The 15894-nt window shown below is 36.7% G+C and overlaps 1 protein-coding gene across 7 annotated transcripts in view; it reads left to right on the forward strand.

Moving 5' to 3' along the window:
* Nucleotides 1-15894, forward strand: part of PCNX1 (pecanex 1) — an 89221-nt gene that overhangs the window by 11911 nt on the left and 61416 nt on the right. For all 7 annotated transcript variants that reach the window (XM_084207410.1, XM_084207412.1, XM_084207413.1 and 4 more), the window contains exons 3-6: nt 2341-2446; nt 5026-5071; nt 5903-5992; nt 7582-9282. In XM_084207410.1, coding sequence (XP_084063536.1) covers nt 2341-2446; nt 5026-5071; nt 5903-5992; nt 7582-9282 — 1943 coding nt within the window. The remainder of the gene's footprint in view (nt 1-2340; nt 2447-5025; nt 5072-5902; nt 5993-7581; nt 9283-15894) is intronic.

Here is a 15894-nt window from a genome sequence, read left to right on the forward strand (position 1 = left end):
CTTCTTGATTTGTGTTGTAACTTCACTGCAGTTATTTTGTTTGCAAACTGTAATGTGTAACACTTGCCTAAGGAATGAAGACAGCAAACTGTAAGAAACAGATTGTAGAATTTGATATCAGGAAGTCCTGGCCACAGCACTAAGGTCAAGTAGCTCCTGAAGAACTCTGGACGTTGCAAAAGTCCAGGTACTCAGGCATACAGTGGTCAATCCTAGAAATCTCTCTTCCCTGCTTCTTCCTACAGACTTTAGTTGTTGATGTTTGTTAGTAGCTTTTGTTCATTCATTTGTGTGTGCTGTCACAGAATACAGGAGCTATGAGTAGAATGGTGGTGATGGATTTTGTTGTTGCTTATGCTGATATCTGATGGTTCAGTTTTAGACAAAATCGCTGCCTTCTTTGGCGAACTATCTGGTTCCATGCATGAAAACTTATTTGCAATGACTTATTTTTCTACTTCATGGGATGTACTTTAATCACATGCAGTGTTTCTCAATGAATTATTCAAACAGGAAAGGAATTTCATCTTTTTGTGCAAGGCATTCTTTATTATATCTTCAGTTGTAATGTATGCTGAACTTAAGCATTGTGAGAATTTTTCAGTTTAGTCTTTAAAATTCATGTTAAAATGCTTACAGAAGGAATGCTTTGGCTGAAGCTGGTGCTGATTCTTTTAAAATTAATTTTCCTTACCTGCCTTGGCATAATTGATAATACTAGGTCAGAGAAGGCTCTGTAAACAGGCATTTCCAAGAATTTGCCTGTCTCATTGTCGAGCTGTAGCAAAATGGTCTTCTCACTTCTTTTTTAATTTGCTGGAGTTGGACCCTAGTTCTGCTGCTAGCTAATGGCTGGTTGTCTTTTAAGTTAACTTATTTTTACTGAAGGAATATATACCTAACTTCAAACTGTCCTTTTTTTGGTCTCCTTTGATGTAGGAAGAATCATGTGCTTCTTTTATTATTTAGAGTGATTCCTGAGGTTGTGCCTTTACACCTCTCCATGATGACAACAACTTAACATGTCATGCTGCAGGATGAATCATGTGTCAGACAGTGTGCAGACAGTTTGTTTTCAATGTCCTTTATCGATGTCGATGTATTTCAGAAATTATTGGAATCACAGAATATGCTGAGATGAAAGAGACCCATTAGGATCATCAAATCCAATTCCTGGCCCTGTGCCGGCCACCCTATTTAAGTGTTGTTCTTATTGTGTAAGATTTTCCTATAAGACTAGTTGTCTATTAAGCCTTGTGTGCTTCTGTCCATTTCTGTTTCCTTCTTCAGAGGGCCTTTGTCTTTAGTGTATTTGGTCTGACTGGGCGAGCGTTGTGCATGTGTACTTTAAGCTAAATGCTGGAATTTGATTCTTGGGAAGCTGTTGTTCATATCTGGGAAGAGAGGATCGGTGTCAAATTACCCTGCAGATTCATCTGTTGAGGAGTCTTCCTGGATCAAGGTGCTTCAAGAGAAAAAGAGTGCCTCAGCTGCTGCCTCTTTGCAATTAACAGTCAGTGCTGGGTTGGATCCTTGTGTTAGTCCTCAAATGACTTCAGACCCCATTGTCCTAATGGATGAATCCAACTTGCTTTTGTTTCATAAAATATTTGCCTTTGACAAGCTGAATTCTGTAGAATTAGAATTTGATGGTGTTATTCTAGAAAATACTTTCAAACCAATAGTTATTAATCCTGAAAGGGTGAAATCACTAAGATGCAATGATATATATGTTGTATCTCAAAATATTTCTTGGTAGGGACTATAAAGTATCTGAAGGGAAGTTATTTTTGAGTAGAAAGATGTGGTTTGCATCCCTGGGAGAAATACTATGGCTCTGTATATCTCTGCTTGTTTAAAAGCTTTCACATGTGACTTTCTTCATTAGCCATCCTTGCTTTTGCTCCCAGATTCAGTCTAAGGAAAGGACCAGGAGTCCTTTCCATGCTCTGCGTTCTGTGTAGTATTTTTTCCTAGTGGTGAATTTCTGGGTGTTATAGTTGAACAGCTGATCCAAAAGTAACATGTGTGCACATAAAGACAAGGAGAATTTAATATGTCATCATTTTGGAATGTCTTATAGGGCCTAAGTCTTCACAGTTTGTGTTGGTTGGTGACAGCAAACTTGTGGCAGCAGTTTCTATGACAGTGTATGGAGTGCTCTGGCTCAGACTGAGCTTCCTGTGTCCAACAGCCAGTGTGCATCCAAGATATTGGGATATATTTGAGCCTCTGATTTTTGAGAAGGGAAAATTTGTTTTGAATATGCGCTCAACATAGACAAAATTTTGTTTAACTGGTGGGGATAATGTGCTGAATTTTTTTTAATGTTTCTCTCAGTGACCCTGGTGGAGGGATTGAGATGTCAGAGTTCATACGAGAAGCAACTCCCCCTGTTGGCTGTAGTTCACGCAATTCTTATGCTGGGATAGATCCAAACAACCAGGTAAGAATTAAAGCTACTACAGTTGTTGCTTTAGTATTGCTGGCTTTGCAGTCCCTAGATAACGTCTTCCTATTATTTTGCGGGGGTTTTGGGTAATTTACATTAGATAAAACAATTTTCTTTTCTGTATGTAACTGCTTTATTAGGAAGGCATTGCATTCTCCCAGCAGCATAGCTCTTAAAATTAGGAATGGCTGGATTTTGAAAGGGTCCCATCAGTAAGTATTCCCTTTTCCTCAGTTAACTTTCTTCTGATTTAAGAAATCAAAATGGCTCCTAGAGTATGGTGAGCTAAGAACCCACTGTGGTGGGATTCCCTTGTCCCTTTGGGTAGCTCAAGCCGTATCTTCATGTTGTTGTTCTAACTTTGTCTTCCTCCTTTACTTTTGTTTGTTCTTCTATTTAAAGCTTAATTGGTAAATTTAAATGCTGTATGTGAGGAGGCTTCTGTTAAAATATCTTAGAATATTTCCACTGCTGATTATCTCTTGCAGTTGTGGATGGCTTTCTGCAGGTTATTATTCCTGATAGGTCAGATTTTGGGGTCAGAAAAGTTAGTTTGCTAAAGCATAAAGAAAGAAAAACTGCTAGAAATGGAAAGACTAAAACTGTTCATTTTTTTGGATGTCCTCTGCAAAACCTTCACTTCCTTGATTGTTCAGCAGGTTTGGGAAGAAAGCAATAAATAGGGAGTCCTGCCAGATGGAAGTGCTGAAGAACATAGCTTTATTACATTTTAATGTAACTTCATTATGCTCTAGTTGCCTTGAATTTCACTGGGGAAGTTGCTCTGTTTCCATATTATGTCTACTAGGTTTATGTGTTCAAATTCCACAATGTTGGATGCGCTGTTCCTTCTGTTTGGCATGTGACATTTAGCTGTCATTGTGGCTGGTTTTTATCAACCCTTCCTGAGGACAAGTAGATGAACTGGTCAGGCTGTACAGCTATGTTGATAATGAACAATGCAGCATCATGGTAAAGACAGAACCTGTCTTAAAATGACATGGAAGTCCTTGGCGTGGTATTGCAATATCATATTCTAATTAACTCTCTGAGTGAGCAGTAGATAACAAAGTGCAGTGGTATGCTCATGTTGGTGTTTTATCTGAATCAGGCTCAGTTATGCACCACAGGTACTTTTAAGAGATTTTCCTTCAAGAGAGAAGGCATTTGCTGATGCAAAGGAATAGGAAGTGATGGTCCATGTAGGAAGATAGAAACATGATGCCCAAACTAGTTCTTTGACTAGTCTTTGGAAAAAATGTGTTCCAGACATAACAGTTTTCATGTTAAAGCATGTGAAGAAGTTCAAGCTACTGTGAAAGAAAGTATAGTGTTTAGAATGTATTTGTCCTAAGAAAATTAGTATTCATTGGTCCTCTGTGATTGAATGTGCAGTATCAAAAGGAAGCATGAACAGTAAGCATCTGAGATCTGTTCAGTTTTTCTGTGTGAAATGTGATGATGCATTTGTATTCAGTGACAGCCTTCATCAAAGCATATTATTGAATGGAAAATTGTTGAAACATGACAAAATGAGTAACTAAAAGTGTATGTGACAATGTTGTGAAGAAAATGTATTAAACAAGCTCTTAGCTGCTTTTTCAGATTATACATAAAGCCATTGTTCTTCTGTGCTATGGCTGAGTAGGATCTCCATGCATCTTCAGGTTACCTGAAATTGTTGTGCTTACAGAAAATAACTAGTAGAATTTTGCTCTTTTCCCCAGAGTAATTTTAACTAGGCACTTTTGGAAAGCATCCCAGTAAGTATACATCTATCAATCAAATGGCCATCATATTTATGTATTATAGATTCAGATTTCGCCTTTGAGTGCTCTTCCTCTGTCTTATTTCTGAGTGATTTAATTATCTGACACCTGTATTGTTGTATGCTATTTATAGTTGAGAGGTTGTATTGAGTGTTATTGAAGGTAAGACCAAATTCTCTTTAGCATTTCTGCAAAGTAATCTCCACTGGATTACAGGATATATTTAGAAAGGTAGATTGCAAACCTAAATGGGGAAATTTTTTGTATGAGCAGGTACCATGCCTGCTGGTTTGCCATTAAATGTGAAATTAACTGCAAAAGTATGTATCTTTTCACATGGGAGCAGTTTTGGGATTTAGCTTGGTGTTTACTGTGAACAGATAAGTTTTATACTAAGATTGTGTTTTCTTTAAGCATTTTAGACAACCAGAATCATGCCATTAAATGTTAAGTTTCACAACAGCAGTTATTACTGTAGCACTGCACTTGTACTTTGTTGCCACGTTAGGTAAGGAGAATTCCTAGATTAAAAACTTGTTAAAATCAGCACAGTAAAGTCACTATGAACACTGGCTTTTGAATGGAATAGTGCTGTGATGTAGTTGAATGCTTAATTATGTGACTTTTCATCTCTTTGCAGTGGGAACATAGTCAGAATTTTACAGCACTGTGCTGCTGGATTCTTTTGTGCCTTTAAAAACCTCTCCTAGGTGTATAGGCAAATGCATGTGTTAGAGTAATAGAAAATAACAGTTGTTCATTTCCTCAAAGTGTACAGCTTTTTACATAATTTCCTGTTTCTAGGTTGGATCTGGGTTATCTCGTCTGGGAACAGCAGCAACCATCAAAGGTGAGATTTTTAGCTACTTAAATTACCTTCCAGAAGCACTTCAAATCACTATAGTTTGCTGTGTTGTTTCCAAATACTGTCTACCTTAGTCATCTTGACTTTTTTTTTTCTTTTTTGAGTGAAATGCAGCATTTACTAGTTGGGGGAGGTCTTCTTTGAACATGTAAATGACCAAAACATGAGGAGAGAATATTCTGGGGCCCATATTCTACTTCCCATGTAATCACAGATTTTCCCTTTTCCTATAAGATGCAGAGCCAAGGGGTTGGTTGGGGTAGACTTCACTCTATTTTGAGTTCAGTGCAACCAATTACCCTTCTGGTATTGCATATCAAGGACTTGATTACTTCTTGTTGTTCGACATTTAGCTGAAGTAATTTCCAGCCCTAGTGAACTCCTCTAAGATGAAAAGATAACAAGCATATTATGAGTATTTTCTTTTAAATTTATCCAGCCAATAATAAGGCAAAAAAAAAGAATACGAATTTTGTCACCTTGATTTTCTCCTTGTTTTCCTGACTATTACAAGTATTTTCTTAGTCTACCCCTCTTTTTTTTATGGATGACCATGCAAAAAGAAATATTCCAATAGATACACCTTTAAGGGAAAAAAACCCAATCTTGATTGCCACTGAGTTCTGTGGAAGATAATAGAAATAGAGTAGACAATACTTGTATCTAAAAGAAATCTTGTGTTATTCTAATTATGTAACTGTTGTTACTTACCTATAAATGAAGAAATACAAGCAACAGTCTTTCATGACAATTAAGAATGTAGGTGTATGTGTTAATACTTTGAGCACTAGTACTCTTTTTTCTTAAAACTTGCAGGTGATACTGACACTGCCAAGACTTCTGATGATATCAGTTTGAGTCTTGGCCAGAGTTCTAGCCTATGTAAAGAAGGGAGTGAAGAACAAGGTAAAATTTCTTCTTCTCCATATTTAAACATGGTATTTTGTTACCAAAGACCCTTTGCTTAATATGCTAAATAAATTAATGCAGTTTATTGATACCCTTTCTTAGAGTCTATCTTGAAGTTCCTTGTTTCCTTTCTTAATTACTCAAGCTTCTGAGAAGTGTAATTTGAATGCTTATAACTTTATTCTTTGTGTGTTCCTTCTTCTGACATCTTCCATCAAGTAATAAGTATTTACTGTCACCTTACTGCTGAAAGATAGCTAACTTAGATTTCTTTAGACAGTATCTCTTAGATTACAGGTGGCCTGTGGTTAATGGACTTCACTGTAGATTAATTTGCTTTCCTTACAGGTACAGACAAATGTAAATGTGGTGGGCTTTTCTGTGAAGTAAATAACCCCATCCGGAGCTCTATATTCTTAGAGCTATAGGCCTCTTCCAAGATGCAAGTTATTTGAAATTTTTTTTTTTCTGCTGTGTAAAGAAACTGTTAGCTTGTGTTCTGAAACAAAACAGGACAATTTTTTGTTTAGCTTCATCGTCAGGAAGAGACCTGCTCAGTCTAAAACAGCATAAAACCAAAGGGAAATCTTTGTTTGCTGATTTTGCCGGTGATAAGGAGAAAGTTAACTTTGAGAAATACCATCTTTCATTTTTACCAGTCTAATCACTAATGGGTGATTAGAGCCATTAGATGGATAATTCAATCATTACTGTGCAGTTGAGTAATGTAACTGTGAAGTCTCTTAAGTTACATGCATTCAGATATACTCTACAGGAATTTAACAAGAGTAGAAACTTAACTTGGCCTCCAGACCTGCTATTTTTAGTGACAATAGCAAAAGGGAAAGTAGCCTGACTTTTAGTACTGCCTGCAGATGGACACTTCTATGGGAGACTGCTTGTGATGGGTAACATGAATGATTACTTTAACCATGAGCTAACAGTAAATCTTCATTATTTGCTTTGGCAGCAAGAGCCCCCTTTTTTTTTTTTTTTTTTTTTTTTTTTTTTTTTTTTTTTAAGAGGCAGTAAAACTCAGTGACTTCATAGGGAGTTTGATTATAGTACAAAAAGACCTGTGACAGTGATTGCATCCTTGCTAACTGAACTTATTCAGTAATTCAGTATCTGGTAGGAAGGTGATTTTTGCTGGGTTTTTGGTGACTTTAGAGTTAATGGGCTTTACTGTGTTTTCATTAATAACTTTAAAGTTTGTTTAATGCATGTAGGAGCCAAAAAGAAAGGCAGGGTACTCTTTTATAATTTAGAAACTTTGGGATATGTAAAAATATTCAGTCTGAGACATATAAGCAATAGAGGTTGGGGACTTGTCAGAATTGCTTTGTTTTATCAGTTCCTAGGGATAAGCTGGTATTGATGGTTTCTTTTTTTTAATTAAAAAAGGCCTGTCAGGTTTGCTCAAATGTTATAAAATATTTTTAAGTGGTAATGTGACGAATTCATAGTACTTGCAATTGGATTTTTTGGTTCATTTCCTTTGTCTGATATAAACAAACAGTTTTAAAGCAAGTTATATGACTTACATGAACATCTACATGACTATTTTTAAATATGTACTCAAACAGATTTGGCAACTGATCGGAAGCTTTTTCGTCTGGTGTCAAACGACTCGTTTGTCTCCATCCAACCTTCGTTGTCCTCTGGACAGGATTTGCCAAGGGACAGTGGTGACAAAGCGTGCCTCTCGAACAGCCAGCTTGTGGACCAGTCTAAAAACAGTGCATGTGATGCAGAAGTAGCTTCGCTGGTAACTCTGCATTCTCACTCCTATAGGAAGGATCATAGACCTCGAGGTGTACCAAGGACTTCTAGCTCTGCTGTTGCTTTTCCAGATGCTTCACTAAATGACTTCCCCCTCTATCAGCAAAAACGAGGACTAGATCCTGTCAGTGAGTTAGAAGCTTCCAAACCCCCTTCTGGATCCCGAGAGTCTTTGGGTGAGAACTCTTGCATTTCAGGAGTTTTTCAATTAGATGACATTCTGAAAAGTAGCAGCCCTCAACCATTGACTAAGAGTGGGAAGAGCAAATCCTTGAAAGCAGACAAAAGTATGGACAGTCTGAGAAGCCTGAGTACTAGAAGCAGTGGTTCAACAGAAAGCTACTGCAGCGGGACTGATCGTGACACCAACAGTACCATCAGTAGCTATAAAAGTGAGCATACTAGCTCAACGCATATAGAAAGTGTATTGTCAGAGCACGAGGAGGAGTCTCCTAGAGAAGAGAAAAAGGATGGTAAGAAAAAAGACTGTGGTGTCGACTCAGAGGATGACAGTAGTTCTACTACTGACAAAAGGACTAGTAGCGAAAGGACTGCTGTGGAAGTGAGTCCTCTGGGTGGTGTTCAAGAGGTAAAGGCTTCTAATGCATCTGATGAGATGCACAACCAGAAAGGTCTTGGTGCCTCTGCTTCAGAAGAGGCCAATAAGAACCCTCATGCCAATGAACTGACTACACAAGCTGACAGGCCGCATGGGAAGGCTGCTGAACAAAGAGATGAGCAGAGTGAGAAACTAGCTGTGTTAGTAGATTCAAGAGCTGCTAAAGAAACTAGTGGAAAACAAAAAGAAGGAGATGTCCGACCAAAATCTTCTAGTTTGATACATCGAACAGCCTCTACCCACAAGTCGAGTCGGAGAAGGACAGGAAAAAAGCGGGCTAGTAGTTTTGATTCAAGTCGGCACAGGGAATATGTTTCCTTCCGAGGTGTATCTGGTACTAAACCTCACAGTGCTGTGTTTTGTCACGATGAGGACTCCAGTGATCAAAGTGACTTGAGCAGGACATCAAGTATGCAGTCAGCTCACCAGTTCAGCAGTGATAGCTCTTCCAGCACCACCTCCCATTCATGCCAGTCTCCTGAGGGAAAATACAGTGCTTTAAAGACCAAATACGTTTCTAAAGACCGTGGGGGCACAGACTCTGAAAATGCTCACAAAACCCACGTAAGCTCTGAAGGAATTAGCAAAAAAAGATCTACGCGACGGACTTCTAGCACAAACAGTGCCAAGAATCGTGCCAGAGTGTTAAGTCTGGACAGTGGTACTGTAGCTTGTTTAAATGACCCAAATAGTTTAATGGCACCAGGTAACATAAAACAGTTAACCACTTCAAAATCTGATTTGGAAGCCAAAGAAGGAGAGGTGCTAGATGAGCTATCTCTGTTGGGAAGGGCTTCACACTTAGAGTCAGTCACTCGTTCTAGGAATAGCTTACCAAGCCAGGCTACATTTCCTGAAGGGGAAGAGCAAGAATCAGCAAGTGGAGGTAAGTAAATGACCTACCAGAAGTACCTTGTCATATTTTATAAATGAGTCGAGTACCTATGACTTAAATTAAAACTATACTTAAGCATCTTCCCTGTTTCTCCACTCTTGCCCAGGAAAACTGAAAAAGTGTTTCCTTTGTAATATCTTGAAAGATCTGCTGAAATGGGTGTTGAATCCAAACAGGTTTTATAAAATCTAAAGTAGAGGCATTAGGAGCTTGTTACCAGCAGTCTCATTGATTAGAGCTGTATCTTAAAACTATTATTTGTGATCAAATCAAACCTGCTCCATTATACTGAGTAACTGCAACCTCTCTGCCATGCCTTGAGGTGGTATCAGGAAATAAAACCAATCCCAAACTCTTACAATGCTGCCTTTAATTGTGGATTCTTACAATGGTTTAGTTACTAAGTTGAATTCTCGTAGGGATTTAATTTTTGCTTAGCCTGGCTGCTGCTGGCTAGACAGTCTTGTTTACTTTGGGTTTTTAGGGTTTTTTTTGTCTTCTTTATGTGAACACAATAACCTTCCAGTGCTGGAGAGGAGTGTAGTTTCCTCTTATTTTCCCTAATTATTGTTTTGCTTGGTGTAATGTGAACAATAAGCTACCTGGAGTAGCTGTTATTAATACAGACCTAGTAGTGGCATTTGAAACAAAATTTGGAGCTCTTAATATTTTTTTGTTTATTGCTTATAATAATATTTGTTTCTTTTCTTGGTTAATATTTTTGCTGTCTTAACTGTAAGGCTTTTTGTGCCAAGGTAGATAAGTGTCTTACATCTTCAGGACAGTATGAGGTTGCTAATTAACTCAGTCTGATGTCTGGAATTTTCAAAGGCCAATACCTACCAGATAATCTGAACCTTTACATCTAGGTGGACAAACCCTTCATAAAATTGTGTTTTACATCAAGACAGGTATTTTTAACAAACTATAGCAAATTTGACTGTTCTTATTATGTAGACTGCCTAAACGAAATATAGTGATTCATCTTAAAAAGAGATTTCCAGCCCACAGTGAGATAAGATGTATGACCAATAGTGGGGTTTTTGTTTTGGTTTTGTTTGGAGTTTTTCATGGAGTTGTTTTTGTGGTGTGTCCCCCAGTATTAACAAAACAGCTATAAAAATCAGTGCAATTAATTTCTGGGGAGTAAAAGAAAGCATGCCACACTGAAGTTCAGCTGTGTATTGATTATTGATGAATTTTGACTGGTTTACAATTAGTTCAGACCTATTTATATGCCTTCACTTTACCAATGTAGGCAGATTTATTCTTTTTTTTTTTTTTTTTTTTACTTTCTCTGTTATTCCTAGTAGCAGATTTTTGCAGTAGCTTTAATAAAAGAGTCAGTTACTCTTCTAGCACTAACCATAGGAGCTAAACACTTAACACACATTCTTTCTAAGGCCTTGTTAAAGTGACAGCTCCTCACATCTGCTGAGAGTAATATGACTGATAAAAGGTCTCCCTTATGTATTTACCATTTTGACTCTATGCTTTCCTTAGCACAAATTTGATTTCATTCTGTTTTGTGTTATTACTGCTTAAAGCTATTAAGATTCTCCCTTTATTTGCAAAAGAGGATTAACATGGCTTATGTTTTAGAACATGTCAGACTTTGTATGTGCTTACTACTTGTCAGTAGTCTGAAAGAATTAATAGAAGACAGATGCTAAATATTATGAAATACTTTGATTGCTCTTTCGAAAAAGCTTGTCTTCCCCATTTCACTCAACACATTTCAAAGCAATCTTAAAGGTACAAATCTGTAGCAGTTTAAGCAGGAAAGACTTGCTGTCATTCTTGCTGGCCTGATCCATTTCCATTTTAAAATTTTAGTCATTTGAAGTTGTTAGTATTTTTAATAAGTGGCAAATACCCAGGCTTTATTTCTCAATGGATAACAGGCTGTCTTTGAGAAGCAATCTGGAATCGAGTTCTCCGCATCTGCTGACATGATATGGTTAATAACACTAGCTGTATATTACTTTTTCCTACCAAGAGAAAAGGAAGTATTTGCTTTATGATTGTCAGAAATGAGTGTCATTCTGTCTTTTTTTTTTTCTTGAAAGCATAACAAAATTATGACTTAATTTTTCTTTAGCACTGCTGAAACGTTTAGTCTTGCCTAGCACCAAGGCAGTAATTACATTGCATTTATCTGTTCATGATCAATCTGACTAATTCTTTCATAGTATCCGTCTTTACTGGTTTTTCTCTTCTGTGGGTTTGTTGGGTAGTTTTCCCAACAATTTATAGTTTATATTGCAAGTTTTGTAACCTCTGTATCTTTAATTGTGGGTTTCTTCTTTAGGCTTACCCATAATTAATAGTAATGAGAGAAAATGTTTTAATTGTTTAGAATCTAAGTGCTTTATAGCCAGTATTTCTTATTACTGAGATGTATTCACCTTTTGGGAGGTTTTTAAAGACATACATGTGCAATATAAATTATATATATACATTATATACATACATGTCATGTGTATATATGTATAGCTTTTTTTTTTGAGAAAAGGAAGAAATTATTTTATCCACTTGTTTTAAGTGGATTACAGAATCAACTTCATTTGGATTTTCGTGAGATCAGGAGATGTTGGTTAGGTGTGATTTTTAGAAGTAGTCTGGCCCAACCTCTTGCTGAAGGATTATATTATAGTTTTATATAAATATTTTTAAATGTCTATGATGACTTTCTGAAACAAATAATTAACAGATGCACACAGGATACCTAAAAGACTGATATTAATACCACCTCCTCTTTTCCAGTCAGCAACTTTCCTGTTTTTCAAATATTATTTAAATCAGTAATTATAACTTGATTTTTATCCTTTAATCTTTAGAGACTAGAACTGCATTCTTGTTTGTGTAACTGCTAAAATGTGTATCTTAATGGATATGGTCTTTACTAATCTTTGACTAAGCAGGATGTTGTACAAACTTGTACATATTTCACTTCTGCAGATACAACTTAGTTTCGTTTCTGTATTATTATGCCAGGAAGTGGTGAATGACTCACTTGCTGGGAGACAGTATGTGCATTTGAATAAAAATTGCAATTCATTAAAATGCAGAGAAACAGCATCTGAAAATTCTGAAATTAAGTGTATGTGGTGAATGTTTAATAAAAAAATGGAAGACATCTTATGGTAGTTGTTATCCTTGTTCAGCTATTCAGATTCCAAAAGTAGCTAGTGAATTGATGAGTTGGGTTAGTTGCAGTTGCTCCACTGTATGGTGATATTCTGGAAATACCCTCTGCACTGTCCTGTGCCCGGTTTCTGTCAGATGTGTGCTGTTTCTGGATTGCTGTTTGTAACCATTTAAAGAACCACCATAATGCTGTATGTAACACAGTGATGTTTTGTAAAACTTGAGCTGGCCTGAAAAGTCAAGTGTTCTCTCCAGTTCTATATTAATTGTAAAAGATGTGCTCTTTAAGTTGCTGCTCTGTTTTACAGCTTGCTGCAATTTAAGGCTTATTTTCTTTAAGTTTTTGAGATACATACCCTTTTGTAAATAAAACTGCATGTAGTGTGACACATTTTTCCTTCTGTACGTTGCATAGCAATATTAAAGTAACAGCTCATACTGTTTTCTGTCTTTTGAGGTCTGCAGTACGTCTCTACAGGCAGGCAAAATAGGGCTTTGTGACTTTGGATTAGTCTTGTGTTTCATATGACACATGGAAACCTGTTCACTTCTTCAGTCTGTATGTATTTGTACGTATATGCTTAGCGTGTCTGCCCACAATTATTACAGTTCAGTTCTCTGTTGCTCAGCCAATGGTCATGGCAGCTGCTGGCAACATATTATTCTTCCCTTCTATGCTGATGTTGTACATTGCCTATGTCATTGATTTGCCTGTTTTGCAGAGCTGTTCCATGCTTCTGATGGCTTTAGTTTTTGCTACATTTTCCTGTAGATAGAATGACTATAACTACAGAGGATGGGGCTTCTGATCTTGTTTTCTGTGTGTCTGCCACTTCAAGCTCAAACTACTAAATCCAACAGTTCTGCATGAGAAACTGGAGTTTAGAAATGATAGAAACTGAAAAATGTGCAAAGTTCCTGTGATCGGGTTGTGTGTATGTTGGCTGTCTTTATTTGTGTATTCAGCAGAACCGTGCTGTTACTGACCAAGGTAAGCAGATCAGCAGTAGAAAGGGCTCTCTTCTTATAAGCATTTTACTGTACAGTCACAGCTTTTGTGTGTAAAGGTTGAGTTTTACAGAATTCCCTCTGATGTAGTCAGTGTTAGAAATTATATATGAGCCTACCATAGAATTTCTGCAGTTTTGGAACTTACCAATGCAATAACACTTGGAATGTGTCTTGCATCTATTAATTGTTAACCACTTCCTAGTAAAGCCGAATTTTAGTGTGTTTTGTGGGGACTCAATCCTGTGGTTTTTTCTCCTATGAATAATACAGAGGCTTTCATTAGATGACTTTTGCCTGATTTGGGAAGAGTGGTTCCATTTTATTGACATGTGTTGTTCATGTATTTGCTAAGTATTCATCTCAAACAGGAGTTAAATAGGAATTTTTGGTATTAGATAAAAATGAAGCTGCATCTTCATGCTGGCTTGTAGAGAGGTACCTGGATTTCTTGGTATACATATAAGCAATAAAGTTCTAAAAGCTCTATCAGCTGTGATAGAATTGCTCACATTGCTGCAAAATGTAGCTGTGAGATAAAACTCATTCATTTATTGAAGTTGGCCACTAATTAATATTTGGGGTTTGAGTTAAGGCTATGTAATGCAAACATGACTTTCTGTGTATAATATGCTCACATTGTATGCTACATATGCTGGTAGCACTGTGTTTCAAAGATTTACAGCATCTTTTCCTTAAGGTGAATAAATCTAAACACAGTCAGAACTAACTTTATTAAAGATTAATGTCAATTGTGAACATTTGTCTGCTACATTAATGTAATACTAGATATGGATACCTGAACCCTGGGATATAGGGTCTGTATTGGGCAGGGGGTCAGATGGGGTTTAGCTTTAGTTCTTCGACCTAAACTACGTCAACATTATATTCAAGAGGTCTGTGTGAGTAGCCCAATGTTTTTAAAAGTGGAATAATTCAAGTAGGAAGTTCAATGAAGTAGGATATTAAGACTCCTAGTTTTATCTTTGGCCTTAGTATAAAAATTTTACTGTCAAGCTGGTCTGTAAAAATGTTTGGTTCAGAATTCAAACCAGATGGTTTTATTGTCCTGCTTTGTTCCCTCCTTGATAGTGTTTTGTTTTTCAGGTTGTGGTAGTGACTGTTTTGACATAATTGTAAATATTTCTTCAGACTAGTTTCAGACTTAGTTTTTTCTTTTTTATATATGCAACCACAAAATTTAAGTCCTAGGCTTTACTTTTTTTCTGAATTGTGTATTGTTTTCTTCTGGACTATTTTCTAGCAAAAGTTTGTAACTTGGAGATACCATGCTGTTCTTCATTGTTTCTCCTTTGCTGCACACGTCTCTGTTCTTCAGAAATAGTAATTAGTGATATTTTTCACTAAATATCCACAGTAAGTTATAATACTCTGAGCCAATATTTTGATTTTTTTATCAGAGAAGTACAAGTAATCCCTGCGGCTGTAGGTTTTATTAAGGTGCATAATAATATGGTGATTAACACCTGCATACTGAAGATATGGACTGAACAGACCGCTTCTTTCTACTTGGGTGTCTTTCTAGTGTGGTCTTTAATATAGTGTTAGGGCATGTGAAAATAAACTATAAATGCCTCAACCATGAGGAGAACAGGAGTGCTAACCCATAAATGCATGTGAAGTACATCTCAGGTTTCGAACACAAATGAGATATAGATGCTCAGTAGAGAAAAACAGCATTTCAGCTCTTTGGTTTGGCAAAATACATTCTGTCTTCGAAGAATTTCATTGCTTATGTGAGTACATGAGCCATAAACTATTCATTCCAGCTCTTGCTGAGAACATGTAGGCTTAGTAATTAGTGATTGAAAATAGATTTGTTTCCCATTTAATAGGGTGAGAAAGGGCATATCCACACATCATTCAGGCTCTGTACTCATCTTTAACCATGCTTAACCTGACTAATGTTCAAAACCATTTAGGCTTTAAATGATGGGGAGGGATCTTGGGATTTTTAGCTGTGGGTCTTTTTTCCTGAGAAGAGTGAGGGAGACTTTCTGCTGGAGTAGGTTTTTTCCTTGCTTCCTTTCTAGTTAGAATGACTGCAGTTTTTATCTTAAGAACTTTATGGTTTTCCACCATGGAGAGTTCACACTTGTATTAATTTCATACCACATCTTTCCAGGAATCTTTCTATGAAAAACTTTTCTGTATTTCAGAATTGATCTAAGGCACTGGGTTCAGCATTTGTTCGTAGCAAAATTAAATGATCTTATTGATGCAATAAAATTTTGGCAGTTCTGTTTTTTCATGTTGTGCTTCTTAAGCTTCTGTGCTTCTAAGTTTTGGTTAAAAGTAGTGTTAAGTAGATGCAGGGAGATGTTGCAAATGTTTTGGCTTATTTTTATATAAATGTTCCTGTTCAAAGAAAAATATCTGGACTTTGTTTCTTAAAGCTAGGTGTCTTATACAACAGTTGCATAG

Source organism: Fringilla coelebs (assembly GCF_963513975.1).
Source record: "Fringilla coelebs genome assembly, chromosome: 6".
Classification (NCBI taxonomy): domain Eukaryota; kingdom Metazoa; phylum Chordata; class Aves; order Passeriformes; family Fringillidae; genus Fringilla; species Fringilla coelebs.